The sequence below is a fragment of the Peromyscus eremicus genome, chromosome X (assembly GCF_949786415.1).
Source record: "Peromyscus eremicus chromosome X, PerEre_H2_v1, whole genome shotgun sequence".
In the NCBI taxonomy this organism is placed as follows: Eukaryota; Metazoa; Chordata; class Mammalia; order Rodentia; family Cricetidae; genus Peromyscus; species Peromyscus eremicus.
In genome coordinates this window covers 48729680-48746351 of record NC_081439.1, presented here as the reverse complement: position 1 = coordinate 48746351, position 16672 = coordinate 48729680, and the positions used below count along the sequence as shown (strand labels likewise).

Below are 16672 nucleotides of genomic sequence, written 5' to 3'. Positions count from 1 at the left end.
GTGCGTGCCTAGTACCAGCAGAGATCAGAAGAGGACCTGGGATTCTCTGGAACTGGAGCTCCAGAAGATTGTGAGCAGTCACATGGGTGGTGGGAAGTAGCCCAGGGTCCTCTGCAAGAACAGCAAGTGCACATAACTGCTGAGCCATCTCTATAGCCCTAAAGACAGACGGTTAAAATTGTACTATTAGACATGTGTGTGGAAGTCAGAGGACAGTTGTATGTATGTGTTGATTCCAGGGATTGAACTCGGGTTGTTAGGGTTGCACAGCAAATGCTTTGACCATCTTATCAGCACAAGAGCTATCTTTTTTGTGATGGTGGTTTTGAGGCAGAGGCTGATGTCATCCAGGTGGGCTGGGAGCTGGCTGAAGCTAGGATGACCCTGAACTCTTGATCTTCCTGCTTGGAGGACAGACATGTGTGCCACCTCAGTTTAGGAGGTGTTGGGGAATCGAACCCAAGGCCTTTGGTGTGCTAGGCTGGTACTCTACCCACTGAGCTACAGCCCCAGCACCTGAAATGATTTTCATACACCATGTATTCATATGTTCCCTATTTACTTAGATAAATTTATAGGTGGTACCTTTTTACACTAGAAATATTACTAGTCTGTGTCCTGTTGATGGTGCTGGACAGTTGATGTCTATATGCACTGTGAGGTGTGGAGCCAAATGCTACTTTGTAAAGCAGATTTGTCCATGACAAGGCACAGCCGGAAAGGCACTGGTTTTCACAGTATGAAACAAGTTAGAGCATGGCACAGCGTGGTCTCCACATGTCCTGTTCACTCTTTGATACTGTGGGAGGTCGGAGGACAACTCTGTGGAGTCAGTTCACTGCTTCTATCTTAGACAGATCCTGGGTGTTGGACTCAGGTCCTCAGGTTTGTCAGCAAACTGAGCTATCTTACTGAGTTTTAGTGTGTGCTAGCCTGCACAGGGGCAGCATTTATTATGCTATGTCATCCTTATCATCTCGGGGTAAGCTTTTCATTTCATGGTGGGAAAAGTCTTAAAGTTGAACAAACTGCTTAGTCACACAGAAATGTAGATTTCAACTTCGAGTTTTCAGAGTCAGAAGCCTGTGTGACCATAGCCCTGTTTCCTTAGTCCCTTTTCCCATCCAGATTTAATCCAAAGGGTTAAAGCCTACCTGAGTGCATCTCCGCATACCCACCTGTGGCCAGCCACAACATCACTTTAGTATCATTGTTCTTATTCTTGCCAGTATCTGTGACCTTTAGTTTAAAAATTATATTGGCTGCAGTTTGATGACATTGAAATATAGAAAGGTACTAAATTTTTTTATTTCTAAAACTAGCCATTCACTGTATCAATATACTGTAGCTTTTCTAGACCCTTAGGAAGGAACCTCTTAGGAGTTTTTTTCTGTGGGTTAGTCTTGTTATTAGTAAATTTCAACTCTTTCCAGGCAGTGGTGGTGCACACCTTTAATCTCAGCACTCTGGGTGGCAGAGGCAGGAGGATTTCTGAGTTTGAAGCCAGCCTGGTGTACAGAGCGAGTTCCAGGACAGCCAGAGCTATAGAGAGAGACCCTGTCTTGAAAACCCACAAAAAAGAAAGTCAAAATTCAACTCTTGTGCTATTCATTCACTTCGGGCCGCAGAGAAGTCTGATAATGCAACTTGGAAGTGAATGTGCTTCTGTGTTGTCATCCGAACAAACTCCAGCTGACTGAGGAGTCGCTTTTTAATCTAATGTTTTTATTCTTTGAGACTTTCATACAACATATTTTCTATTTCCATCACATTCCCTCCCCACTCCTCTTCCCACGTCCACCGCCTCTTCCCTCCTCCCTCTACTTCCAACTTGTATGTTGTTTTTAAGAAGGCACTATCTTGCAGCAGATCCCCTGCTCATCTTAACAATCCTCTGCCCACCTTTCCAAGACGCCCCTGAGCCTTAAGTGTAGGAATTGTGTTACAGGTTTATTTCTCAGTCTTGGAGAGGCACCCTATGGTCAGTTGTTGTCTGCAGTTTAACCAATTGTAACTGTCCATGATGGTGTCTGTCTCCTGCAGAAAGAAGGAGCTTCTTTGTTGAGAGACAGAGCTACACTAAGCTGTGGGGATAATACGTATACACTTTGGAAAAGTAACCCTGGGAGCACAGGGTTGTTCAGTTGCTGGAGTCCTTCCTGCATGCATGAAGCTCTGGGTTCTATCCCCAGCACTGGTGGTTCACGGCCTAGAATCCCAGTACTTAGGAGGTGGAGTCAAGAGGGTCAGGAGCTCAAGGTCAACCTCAGATATATAATGATATAGGAAACCCTAGTTCAAAAAAAGTTACCCTCATTTTATGCTCATACATAGGTAAAAATTTCCTCAAAATGGCTTTTTAAAAAGCATTAATCAAAAGTGAATTTTTTTCTGTTACCCGAACTTGATGGGTGGTTATTTTTTTTAATAAAAATTGGAAATTTTTGGTCATAGATTATAGACATAGTGTTATAAAGACTGGGTTACTACTTCATTTGATTTCAATTCAGATCAGGGATTTGTTTTAATTTTCTATAAGTGGTGCCCTCTGAAGCATTTGCACCAGTCTTATTGTATTAATTTTCTTTTCTTCATAGGCTGGGTTTGGTTATGGCTTGCCAATTTCTCGACTGTATGCCAGATATTTTCAGGGAGATCTAAAACTGTACTCCATGGAAGGAGTGGGTACTGATGCTGTCATTTATCTGAAGGTAATGTGTTTCGTTTCTGTTGGTATAAAGGCCTCTTGACTCTTAAAAGCTGGAAGTACCCATAACTAGTTGAGAAGAGCACTGAATCATCTCTTACCTTGAGATCAGATTTATGAAACCATGCTATGCCTCATGCTTGATTTTATGCCAAAACACAACAAAATAAGAAGCATAGAGGTATGAAACAAATTTTTGATTTTATAACCATAGATCTAAATTGGAGTTTTTCAAAATTATATGTTCATTGAAAAATCTAGTTTAAAACGAGACCGATTAACAGTAGTCTGAAGTCTTCTAGTCTTTTGCTTATTTCTCAAGTTGTAAGAATTTAGTAATAAAGCCAGGCGGTAGTGGTGCACACTTTCAATCCTAGCACTTAGGAGGCAGAGGCAAAGGCAGACAGATTTGTGAGTTTAAGGCCAGCCTGGTCTGCAGAACAAGTTCTAGGATGGCCCAGGCTACACAGTGGAGCCCTGCCTCAAAAAAAAAAAATCTAAAAATAAAAAAATAAAAGAATTCAGTAATGATAGTATCTTTATATAAAAAGATCTTTATATCAAGTGAGGTAATCCAGACTCCAGAAGACAAATACTGAATGCTTGCTCTCATGCAGACCATAGATTTTAATTTGTGTGTATGTATATATATATATATATATATATATATATATATATATATATATGTACATATGTGGAAATGAGCATCAGTATAGGTCACAAAACTATAAAGAGGTCCATGAGAGAAAAGAAGTTTTTGAGGATGGTGGGAGGATAGTAGACGAGCACATAAAAGCAGCAAATGACTAGAGTTGAAAGGGTACACAGGGATAGACTTAGGGATGGAAGGGAAAAGGTAGATGGGAGGAGACTCAACAAAAACAAATTATATACAAAATGCCTTAGTGGACCTTTTACATTGTACAGTATTTTTTAAGTCAAAAAATCATAATAATGGCCATTTAAAATATTCATCTGATAACTAAGTTCTCTAACACACAATTTTTCTCATTTACTGGTGGTGTTAGACTTCTATTTCTGAATTCTAAAATTTTGGTATATTATTTCAATAGGTAATAGAGGCATATAGTAACATTTAAAAACTTCAAAGGGGGAAATGAAGTATCTCACTGCTGGCACTAAGCCACACTTGTCTTCAAGAGGTGCTGGGTTTTTGTTTCTTATGGATCCTCCTAGAGTTGACTCTGTATTTATAGGGGCTGGGGATGTAGCTCCGTGGTGTAGATCTTTCCTAGCATGTATAAGGCTCTGGGTTCTATTCCTCTATCACAAAAGTAAAACAAACAAAAATGTAATAGAGGAGCTGGATGTGGTAGCACACAACTTTAAGCCCAGCACTTGGAAAGCATAGACAGGCTAGCCTGGTCTATGTAGAAAGTTCCAGGTCAGCCAGGGTACATAGTGAGACCCTGTCTCAAAAAATAGCAACATCAAAAAGCTGTAATAGAGTTGGTTCTGCATTTATAAATAGATAAAAAAAAAACAACTAATCCAAAAGACATTTCAGCAGCTTGTTTTTGTTTCTTAACTTTGGAATGTATCTTACAGAACTTAACACAGTGATTCATGTAGAACTGACTCATTCTTTTTAACCGTGACCTAGTATATTACTGGAAATGATATCACAATTGCACTCATTATTTGGATGTCTATATCTCAACATGGGGTTAGTTTGCTTGCTCTGGGGCTGGAGATGGAGCCCATAGCCTCCTGCATGATACTATACATGCTCTCTACTACTGAGCTACATTCCCAGCTCCTAAATGAGGTTATGTTTAATATCATTTGTTGGCAAATGTTTATGAAGCTTTATTTCTTCTGGGGCTTTTTTAGGGCAGCAGTTGCCTGTTGAATAAAAATACTTGATCTAAGCACATACTGTCAAAACTATTAAGTATTGCAAAGCAGTATTGACTGAATTACAATGTGTTTTGTTCCTGTCATATGTGTTTTGTACTGATTTTGGGCGAGGGAGTGAGCAAATGATTTCACTCATTTAGAAAGGGTTCAGGCCGGGCAGTGGTGGCACACGCCTTTAATCCCATCACTCGGGAGGCAGAGCCAGGCGGATCTCTGTGAGTTCGAGGCCAGCCTGGTCTACAGAATGAGATCCAGGAAAAGGCGCAAAGCTACACAGAGAAACCCTGTCTCGAAAAAAAAAAAAAAAGAAAAAAAAAAAAGAAAGGGTTCAGGATCTTTCTCCTGGCCAGCCTAAGTGAATCTGTAAAATAAATTTTAATTTCAAAAACAAAAATGGTTACTGGTGTTTAAAAGAGTAAAATGTGTGAATTTCACGTGAGAAAAATAGAATCCTAGATCTTTGTTGTATGTACTTTTTTCTGATAGGCCCTTTCTAGTGAATCATTTGAGAGGCTGCCTGTTTTCAATAAGTCTGCATGGCGCCATTACAAGACAACTCCTGAAGCTGATGACTGGAGCAATCCCAGTAGCGAACCAAGGGATGCATCAAAATACAAGGCTAAACAGTAAGAAACCACTTTGATTATCGTTATAAAATATCTGATGTGTCTCCAGAAAGTACCAGGCAGACAGTTGAACAATATTTTTGCGCCACATATTCTCTGTGGTTTTAATCACTGGACAGCCAAAGTGATCCTTAAAGAAAGGAAGATTGGAGAAAGTCTTTATGCTGAGAAGGAGAACAAGAATTGGGTAGCTAGAATCATCATTAAATGGAATTCCCACTGTCCTAGGAGTCCGTGCACTTCAGAGGTATTGACAGTGAGTAGAAGTTTATTCTACTGTGAAATTAATCAGTCAAAATGGATTCTACTCACACAGTGAAGCATTAAAAAGAAGGGAATTCTGATACATGCTTCAGTGTAGATGAATCTTGAAGTCATTATTTGATGTGGAATAGGCAATACTCAAAAGCATAAATAGTGCTATTCCACTTTTATGAGATGCCTAGAGCAGTCATTTCAGAGTCAGAAGGTAACTGGGTGGATGCCAAGCCTCTTGGGGAGGGAGAATGAGGAATTGTTAGGGAGTACAAATTTTCTCTTTGTGAGGATGAACAAGTACTTGGTCTGGTGATGGTTGTACAACAGTATGAATAGGCCCAAACAACTAAGCTACTCACTTAAAAGTAGCTGACAGTAAGTTCTAATTATGTATAGTTTATCACGATAAATTATCAAAAATGAAAAGTTGTTACATATAGTACAGCTAACATTTTTTATGTTAGTGAAGTGTCACTATTTTATGTTTATAAAATAATCTAGTCTTTGGTTTTCAATTTAAAGTAATCTTTTATTAATTTATGTGTTGTAAAAAAACAAAACAACAACAAAAAATCTAGGAAATAATAAGTGAAAAAAGAAAGGAAAAATCATTGTATTTCCACAACTCAGACATTGCTATGGGTACAGTTTTGTTTATATTATTTTAGATAATTTGCTATTTACATATGTATGTATTTTCTCCAAGTGAGATCACTTTTCATACTGTTGAACAATATGCATTTGTTTCATTTAACCATCTCTACTTTTCCATGTCAGTAGCTTTCATCTCATTAAAAATTTCCTGAGTTTTCCAAACTGGGATCCATTCCAGGGCCACATGACATATCTGGATAGTCTCAAGTTGTTTTTAATATAGAAAGTGCTGTTTTTGAAAGACTATGTCAACAAAACATCCCTACCTTGATGTGTTTAGTTCTTCTCTGAAGTGTATTTAGTTTGTTCCTTATTCCCATATTTGATGGAAATCAAAGTTGTTATAAAGGCTCTTAGTGGAGCTTTTTTATTTTTCCCCCACTGGAATACTCCATCAGTACTGTTGCAGAATTGTATGTTTAGACGTATGATTTCTGGTTGATCCATTATCTGTGATGCTAAGGGTAGACCATAATTTAGGTGATGGCTATCTGATTCCTCTATGGTCAACCTTCCTAATGCTGCAATCCTATAATACAGCTCCTCATGTTGTGGTGACCCCCAACCATAAAATTATTTTTGTTGCTACTTTATAACTGTAATTTTGCTACTGTTATGAGCTGTAATGTCTATTTTTTGGAGATAGAAGTTTTTCGAAGGGGTCACAATCCATAGATTGAGAACCACTGCTCTGTAGTATAATTCAGCCTTTTCTCACCAGGAAGTAATCCATGTGAGGTCTTTTTATGTTGGTGGTGGTGGTGGTTGTTTTTGGAGGGAGGTGCTTTACAAAAGTATAATTACCCATCAACTATTTACCTATTGGTTTTTATCCTAGTTGACCATTTTGGTCTGATAAGGACACCCACTTTTACCAGTTTTGTCCAGCGTAGTGTAGAAAGCATTTAGGCAAGAGAAAGAAATAAAAGACCCCCAAATGGGAAAGGGAAAGAGGAAATTAAATTGTTCCTACATCAGTATTTTATTAGTCTTTGTAAAATGATATAGTCTTTTAAAAAATCATTCTTTGGTAAGTATTCTTTGGTAACTGATGTTCCTCTATAATACAGCCCATTCTCATTAACAAAGGCCATACTATAAAATACAGTTCTTCTAATATGTGTTTAATTTCTTCCTTTAAACTTAAAGGGAAAATTCAATTCTCTTTTACCCATTTTTTAAGGTAAGCATTTGAATTAAAAGTCACCTTAAAGCAGTAGTTCTCAGCCTCCCTAATGCTGCAACCCTTTAAAACAGTTCCTCATATTGTAGTGACCCCAACTATAAAATTATTTTCATTGCTCCTTTATAACTAATTTTGCTACCGTTGTGAATTGTGATGCAAATATCTGATATGCAGGATATCTGATGTGTGACCCCTGTGACAGGCTGGTTTGCCACCCAGGGATCACAACCCACAGGTTGAGAACCACTGCCTTGAAGGAGGGAACATGAGTTTTCTGCCTTAAGGGTTTTTTTTGTTGTTGTTGTTTGTTGTTGTTTTCTGAGACAGGGTTTGTCTGTGTAGCCCTGGCTCTCCTGGAACTCACTCTGTAGACCAGACTGGCCTTGAACTCAGAGATCCACCTGCCTCTGCCAACCGAGTGCTGGGATTAAAGATGTATGCCACTACTGCCCAGCTTTTGCCTTGTCTTTTTGAGCTTGTAGATTTAATAGTGTTTTACTGTTATAGACATTATACTCAGCACTTCTTTTTATTGAAGTATAACATACAGTAGGAAAGTCTACAAATCTGAAGTCTATGGCTTGACACGCAGTTACATCTCTCTTTCCAATACCCTGGAAGACTCCTTTCTAGCCAGATTGTTCTCTTCCTCTCTCTGCAATAGATGTTCCCTGAGCACCATTGGAGGTGGTTTTTTACAATACAGAACACAAGACACATGTAAGCAGGCACCCTTACCACCTTTGCTCCCTGGGAAAGCCATTCATAATATTGTCTGTCACAGTCATTGTTGCGTTTGCTGCTTAAGTTGGCACACTTTGGGATAATGGGAGTTATTTTGAGCTTGATTTTCTGACTTGGGTTGACAAAAGTGCATTAAATTTTGAAAGTTGTCCTCCTTTCTTGTCTAACATGATATCCTAAGCTCAGCTTCCAATGCCCCTGTACTGGAACCAGCCATGTTATAGTTCTTTTGAACAGATAATGGAGGGCAATGGGTGCTCATCACACCTCTTCTAAGTTCTTTTTCTGGACAGGGGTTCTCAACACCCCATACATGTATGTATCTGCATACCCATATACCTCAGTTCTTATGGATAGTTTCATTCTCTTTTAACATTGATTATTTCTCCCTAATGTGTTTTTCTTATATACACTTCTTACCATACAAACCTTGATTCTTAACATCTTTAACATAATAGAACAGAAACATTTGTGGGCAAATATAATTTACATAGCTTTGCAATATTATACCATGCAGTAAATGCTGGTATTTTCTTTTTCTTTATTTTTTCCCAACATAATATCACTATTGATTATTTGGACATTTCATACTACGCACCTTGATCACACTCAATTCCCACTCCTCCCATACCTTTCTACCTTTGAGTCCTCCCCCGAAAAAAGTAAAAAATACACCAAGTCCGATTTGGGTTTCCCATATACTCATTGGAACATGGTCAAACTCCCAGTGGCCAGCCCATTAAAGAAAACTGAGTCCTTTCATCCCCCACTCCCACCAGAAGCCATCAACTGCGAAGGGCTATGCTGGTGTTTCCTAATGAGTGGTATAAAGGGTAAAGCACATCTGTATGCTCTTTAATCTTCCTGAAGAAATACATAGTGGGTCTCCATCCAACTCATCTCAAAACATGAAATTTAAAAAGGATTAAGTCATTCACCATTCGTCATATAAGAGGAGCAGGAAATTTATCCCTGCTGCCCCCACAGTGGGCGATTTTTCCGAGGGAAGAGTTGTGCTCTGACAGGCTACAGAAGGCTTGATTGGGTCTCTTTCTCTATCAGATTAGTTTACTACAATCTCATTGCAGTCTGTATGTAAGCCAAATATCTTGTTGGGCATCAATGTGGCCATTAATTCAAATTAATTATTACTTCATAACTTACTTCATAATTATTACTTCATGGAGTAATTTAGATAGTCCAGAAGCCATCTTTCATAAGAGTCATTTGGGGTGTGGAATGATGGTATTAACTGAAAGCTGTTTTTAAGGCCATGCTTTAGCTGGGCATGGTGGCTCATGACTTTAATCCCAGCATATGAGAGGCAGAGGCAGATGGTCTCTGTCACTTTGAGGCCAGCCTGGTCTACAGAGCAAATTCCAGGCCAGATAGAGTTAACATCGTGAGACCACAGTAAATAAATTAACATATTGTATGCAAATTAAGGATCAGTCCTAAATTCCAGCATCTTGTTTTCAAACAAATTTAACAAAAGTGAAATACTAAAGTTGTGAACTTGGCAATTTAAAATTGTTAAGCTCTACAAATAGAATAATGGTTAAACATGTGGGAAAAGATCTCAGGAGAGGAAGGGGAATAGAAAAGTCAGTGCTTATATGGAAAGAGTTCTACAAAATGTATTCTGAACCTGAGTAACTCTGGCTCTAACCCCTAACTCTGAGTTAATTCTAACCCTAACCCTGAGTTAAATCTAACCCTAACCCTGAGTTAACTCTAACCCTAACCCTGAGTTAAATCTAACCCTAACCCTGAGTTAAATCTAACCCTAACCCTGAGTTAAATCTAACCCTAACCCTGAGTTAACTCTAACCCTAACCCTGAGTTAAATCTAACCCTAACCCTGAGTTAATTCTAACCCTAACCCTAGCAGTCTTACTGAGATATAATTCACCTACCATACAGTTTGCTCTTTTGAAGTATACAGTTGAGTTGTTTGGAGTATATTCAAAATTTTAACCCCCACTACTGCTCTAAATTCAGACTTCCTCAGGCCATGTGCATTAGCACTCATTTTATAGTTTTGATCAAATTTTGTTGTTGTTTTATTTTGTTTATTTTTTTTTGAGACAGGGTCTCTACATAACTGTGGCTGTCCTGGAACTCACTATGTAGCCCAGGCTGCTCTCTAATTCACAGAGATCCACCTGCCTCTGCTTCCTGAATGCTGGGATTAAAGGCATGTGCCACCATACCCAGCTTCTAATCAAACTTAATTGTTAGTAAAGAACTCTTGTAAAATTTATATTGTTGTACTCAGAGTCCCCCAAAGACCACCAAGAGACCAAATCCAATGTAAAAGAGTCTTTGTATTGTTACAAGTTAACTTGGGACTCTCTGTCCGTCTGATGCAGCAGCAGAGCAGGAGAGACCCTGAGTAGCAATGGGGCAGGATTTTTGAAGCAAGGGGGGCTTGGGGTCTACAGACTACATAGGAACAGACTCAGGATTGGTTTATGCAAGTGGCAATCATGTTAGTAATTTTTTTCCCCTCCCCCCAATCATGTTAGTAATTTTTAATTGGCTAGGGTTAGTTGGGGGTTACAGTTACCCATTTTAGGAGGGGCAGGCCTGGACAAGTCCCAGGCTTTGTTTTTGAGCTGTCATGGGGGCTGGCTGGCCTAGCACATACTGACTATGGAGCTGACTCAGTGGTCCAGGCTCTGTCCTTGACCCATGCACGCAGCTCTAAGTTGGTGAGGGGTCCCAGACAGTAAACAACTGGCTGAACCTTGAGCGGTCAGAGTACCTGCCGAAAGGGAGCTACTGCAAGGACTATGTCTTTTGTTCATGGCCCTCCCAGAAACTGCTTGCTCAAGTCTCAGGAAACTGAAATTGAGACCTGATCTCTGAGAGAAGACTGAGCAGCCTGTTATAGCATCTGCTTGGTCCTTTCAATATAAGTAATGAAATGCCACTTTCTCTGTAGTAACTACAGAAAGTAATTCTGAGTTAAGGCAGAGGTTTTGGAACTATCACTATAAATGTTCTGAGTAAGTTTTGGTTAAAATAGAGGAGGTTATACTCATGACCTCTCTATGGATTCTTTCTTCATAGGGACAAGATGAAGACTAATAGAACTTTCTAGAAAGCCGAGTGCTGTGGTCGTCTCTGAAGAAAGATTGTCTTCTGCAAGTTAACCAGAGACCCTTATTCTACCAACTCTTAACCGTGGCACTATTGTTATTCCCAGTGCTTGAATTTGTTGCTTCCTTTGTATTGGCTTAGTGTTTCCATGGAGTCCTTCCTGTAATCTACTCGTATCTTCCACTAAAGTTGTAACCTAAGCAATTTTTCATGGTGACTTTCTGTGGCATCATTTACACCCATCACAAAAGAGCACAGAGCCTCCTTAGCGCTCTTGTACCCTCCACTCTGTATCTTGTCATGGAGTTTAGTGTCTGAAGTCTTCCCATGATTTTGAGCTCCTTCCTCATTCCAGATACAGCAATCCTCCTGTTGCAGTTTGTAACCTCCAGCTAGGGCCTGGGGAGTCTGGGAGTGGAAGGCATCAGTGGAGTACACCTTGAAAATTCAGTCCCAGGGTTCTTCCTGTCCTGTATATACATTCCCCCTTCACTCTCTGATTTAGACTTTGCCTACTTCCATCTGACTGTATTCTCACTGTGAGGTGTGGTACTTTCGTGTTAGAACCTATTCATCTGTATTATTTTTACTTTAAAGTTCATTTGCATACTTCTGTTCATTGATTAAAGCACTCTAAAAGTTGTCTTGGAATTTCTCGCTTAACACCTTGGTTTGAAAGATTTTAAGTGAAAAACTACCTTCTGGTCAACATCAGACTTGTAAAGAGTGGGAAGTGCAGTTGTGTGTCTCTGTGAAAGCTTCTCTAACCATTACTGTTTGTTTGCCATATGCAATTCCTCTTGTAGTCTTCTTAGGAACTAGAAGTTCCTGTGGGATGCCCTTAACACACTGTAACACAGATTGTCAGAGGCAAACGTTTTAGTTGAGTTTGAAAACTATTAGAGATCTTGATAGTTTTCATTGTCTTTACTTTTTGCCAGTTTTAGAACTATCCACTCAATCTGATTTTTGTTTTTTAAGACACAGTTTCTCTGTGTAACAGCCCTGGCTATCCTGGAACTCACTTGTAGACCAGGCTGACCTCAAACTCACACAGATATGCCTGCCTCTGCCTCCCAAGTGCTGAGATTAAAGGTGTGTGCTACCACTGCCTGGTCATCAATCTGATTTTTATAATCCCTTTTGCTGAAAATTAGAAGTAGGAATTAGCAGAGGACCTGTGGTAAGGAAAGAGAAATGATGTGATATTTATCCTTAATAACAGAGGCTGAGAGTCTGGAGTCAAACCAGTATCTAGCTTATTCAGGTCCCTGGTATGCGTTTCTCTGTTCATTATAATTTTTCATGTGCATGTCAGCTCCTCTTGATTACTGCTTTCATTTACTGTATGTATAAATGTTTCTGCCCAGTTTTTCAGTATGGAATCCAGATTTAGAAGTTTTAGTTTATAGCCAGGCGTGGTGGTCCACACCTGAAATCTCAGGACTCCAAATGTTGAGGCAGGAGGATCATGATCATAGCCTGGGCTATGTAACAAGACTTCCTCTCAAACAAAGTTTTAACTTGTATTGCTCCTGCTACATCGTTACCCACTGCCGCCACAGTGAAGGCTTTGGCCTCACAGATTTGCTCAGACTTAGCTGAAGTTGGCTCAGTTGTAACTTTGTTTTCTTTGGGTCACACAGCATCTAATTTTCTTTCAGTTCCTTGTACTACCTGAGTTCCTGGTAGCTCCTTTTTGTCTTTATAAACCCCTCATTACAGAGCTGACATAGTCAAACAAAAGAAATGTTGATAAACTTCAAGAACCTGATGAGAGAGACTCATTGCTCACAGGGCTAAGTCAGTATCTTGATGGTTAAGCCATATTTTCTTGTAAGGAAAATCTGTGAGAATGATGGGCCTTTACATTTAAAGACCCTGGCTGCCTTAGAAACACCAGCTAGTATGTCCATGTCTTGCTGAGTCTCAGTTCCAGTCATCTTCTTTACACTTGCAAGTTTGGCTGTGGGAGGAAGGCGGCAACAGACTCAGTCATATTGTGGCATCCCTCACCTTGCTTCAGCACTGTTCCTGTTGTTCGAGGGCTGCCCATTGATTGTCACACTCCCACAACAAACCCATGTGAGAGTTGGTTATGGCATAGAAAAACCTTGTCATGTTCTTTTAAAGTCTTTTTGAAAAGCCAGTTTTTGTTTAAATGACTTAAGGATTGAACCCACAGTCCTTGACTAACACTCTTGGGCATGTTAACTTAACTCATGTCCGTCTAAGCCCAGTGCATTCCAGCTGTTCTGCCTTCGTGTCACCAATAATTAATAATTTAACCTCAGTCCTAAACCAGCCATAAGGAGACTTTCAGGAACATCCTGCATTCTCAAAGTTTATTCTCCCCTCGACTGGAGCATTGATGGATCCTTTCTGCTGACGGTGTATGATCCTCTGAGCTTAAGCATGTCTCTCTAGCTCTGTGACCTTCTAGAAATATTACAAATTAATATTGACCTGTTTCCAGCGGAATTCTTCCTCATTTCTCTGTAATGCCCTCCAATTTACACTCTTATTTTAAGTATTTGGGAGCCATGTATACTATTTGAAACAGTACCTGGCACACGGTAGGTACTTAATAGGTATTTATTGAGTCAAAGGATGAAAACTGATAGAAATCTGCAATGGTGGGTGTGGAAACATCTTTCTAAGTTCTTCAGATATCCCTAGCTTCAAGTTGGTAGTGATTCAAGTCAAGAGCTGTGGCAGTATACTGAATTTCTTTTTATAGTACTAAGAGATGGCTTTAAAATGTGGAGAAGTGACCGAATTAGAAATGGATCACAAGAGCCAACTGATTCTTTCTGTCTCTGAATGTCTGGTTTTGAATTCATAATCCAAGGGCTTCTTTCTATGTAGCGACATGATTTTATAGCCCCTCTTAGAGATTCCAAAGAACTTAGCATCAGGACCCCATGTGATCCTTAGAGTGCCAGGAGATGGACTATGCAAAGTAGCTTTCCTTTTTCATCTGAATTCCAAAGCAGTTAAGTGATTGCCAAGGAGACATGACAAGTGCTTGGGCCTTCCTGTTCCTAGGCCAGTGCTCTGAACAATATGTCAAGTGGTTAGAATGGTCTCTTTAGAGGAATTCTTGGGCATATTAGTCCTTGAGGATGATCGGTAAATCAGCAGTTTTCTGTAATGCAAGGCAGTTACACTCAGGACAAGTTTCCTTCGGTGTGTTTCCATTCTGGCACAGTTAGAGGACACAAGTGGATTCGGCCGCTTTTGCCTTGTGAACCAGACAACTTCAGACTAGTGTAGGTCATGACTAGAGTTTAGATTCGTATGAGATCAGTGCTTGCTGCCAGCCTTTTGGTATAAAGCTTCTACATTTGGAAGTTGATGGTTTTGTGTTTTGGTAGACTCAATTACAGACTCAATTAGATGCTCTTGCACATTCTTTCTATTGCCATTACTTACAATAATAGCTCGGCTGCCTATCAGAACCTTGGATCACATTCTTTCCCCTACATTATCCACCCCCCACCCCCAATCCCCGCCTAGACAGTTTCTCTGTGTAACGGCCCTAACTGTCCTGGAACTCCTTTGTGGACCAGGCTGGCCTTGAACTCAAAGAGATCCACCTGCCTCTGCCTCCCAAGTGCTGGGATCAAAGGTGTGCGCCACCGCCGCCCGGCCTGACTACATTCTTTAGAGACTTTATTGTTTATATCTGCTGGTGCCCTGAAGCCCTTGAGTACAGATGGGTTTTTCTTTCAGTTTTGTAGACAACTTGCTTGCTTGGCATGGTTGCATGTTTATCCTCGATACTTCGTAGCTTCATTTCAGTAGAGCTCAAGGTTGGTAGTTGTCTGTTGGCTTTTCCTGGTACACAGTGAACTAGTCACATATTGGGCCTTATTACACTCTGTATCATTTTATACTGTTGTGTTCTTCAGAAATGTGGATCTCTCTCAGCTTTGGGTCACCCATCTTTCACATTTATCTTTTGTATGGCTTTCATGTCCTTGTCTTCCTTCGTGTGTGATTTTCCACCCCTTGGGTCTTATCCTCCGTTTCCCCGACTTGTTTTCTCTACTGTTTGTCTGTCTGTTTGTTTGTTTGTTTGTTTTGCTAGGCCTCATGGCTTGCTTTCACTTCTGTCATATTCGTATTTTTTTTTTTTTTAATTTACGTCTCTTAGCTCATTATGTTAGTCCTCTTTGATGCCTTATGTCTTTGAGGACTAAGCCATTTGGTCTCAAATTTTCAGGGTTTCTGAAATCATTTTTTTTCCAGAATGTATTTGTGTATCTTTTGCTTACTCTGTCAGGCACACTCCCGGAGACCATGCTGTGGGCTTGTGGCTCTTATTAATTTCATCATAGATCATTTTTTTGCTCAGTTTTTAGACATGTGTGCTGACCAGGGGGGATAGAACACTTACACAAACATATATTTATTCTGCTGTCTTTCCCGGTGGTCCAGATGCTTAAACATTGACTTTCAAGATAATGTCCTTCATAATCTATATGTTAGTAAACAGAAGGAACCGATATTGCCAGCAGGGGAGCACCATTAACAGTTTAATCAATGAAGGAGTTTTGTTTGCTGTTCTGGATGAAAAGATAACTTTTAACTCCAGTTCCTGTCACACTGATTAGAGAAAGCGGTACCTTCTGGTTGGAAAATAGATGGGACATGTGAAATTTTAATGAACTTGAGACCTTATCAGCCATTGACAATGATTAATTTGTTAGTTAAATATGGCAGAATACTTCAAACTAGGGCATAATCAGAGTTATCAAGAGAAGTATAAGCTTGTTTTATTAGCAGTTTGTAGGCCGCCTCACTGAGGGTGTTGACCATTCTAAGAGCTTCACTGTGACATGTTTTCTGTCTTTTCAGTCAACCATTTTAAAATGTGGTTCATTAAGAAATAGAAAACTCTGTTGGTCCTGCTGATATACATACCCCTGTAATCCCAGCACGCCGGAGGTAAAGGCTGGAACAAAGTGTAAGGCTAACCTGAGCTATATAGTGAGAACCTGTGTGAAAAGAGAGGAGAGGGAGAAAGAGGGAGGGGAAGAATGGAAGGAAGAACTCAGGACAAGAGGGGAGGGAGGATGTAAGGAAAGAGGCATGAAGGCTTCATTATGGCTTATTCTTGTGATTTGTAGTTTGTAGGTCTGGGGCCTACCACAGAAGAACATGGGATAATGCTATGAAAGTGTATTTGCAGGTAGATCATGGGGTAAGGGCTTATTTAGAATGCTTGTAGAACTGAAACTTCCTTGCCTCAGTAGCCAGACAGTCTAGTAGACAGCCAGCAGCAAACTTTAACTTCCGAGCTCCCATACCACAACCAAGGACCACAAATGATAGCCTTGCAGCATCCACTGAACTGTGCATAAGGCTGAGCGTTCCCTGAGGTCAGTCTGCCTTGCGCTGTGCTGTTGTGAAATAGATGATTGGACACAGCTGTCCTCAGCTAAGGGACACTAGAAGTGAAGGTGGCAGGTAGAGGAGTCAGGGAAAAGATGTGGTTCAGTCTTC

The 16672-nt window shown here is 40.1% G+C and overlaps 1 protein-coding gene across 2 annotated transcripts in view; it reads left to right on the top strand.

Annotated features, from left to right (window-relative positions):
- The window catches only part of Pdk3 (pyruvate dehydrogenase kinase 3), a 64609-nt gene extending 53244 nt beyond the window's left edge, over nucleotides 1–11365 (top strand). For both annotated transcript variants that reach the window (XM_059250147.1, XM_059250146.1), the window contains 3 exons: nucleotides 2598–2711; nucleotides 5075–5214; nucleotides 11132–11365. In XM_059250147.1, coding sequence (XP_059106130.1) covers nucleotides 2598–2711; nucleotides 5075–5214; nucleotides 11132–11162 — 285 coding nt within the window. In that variant the 3' untranslated portion in view covers nucleotides 11163–11365. The remainder of the gene's footprint in view (nucleotides 1–2597; nucleotides 2712–5074; nucleotides 5215–11131) is intronic.
- Nucleotides 11366–16672: the final 5307 nt, after the last annotated feature.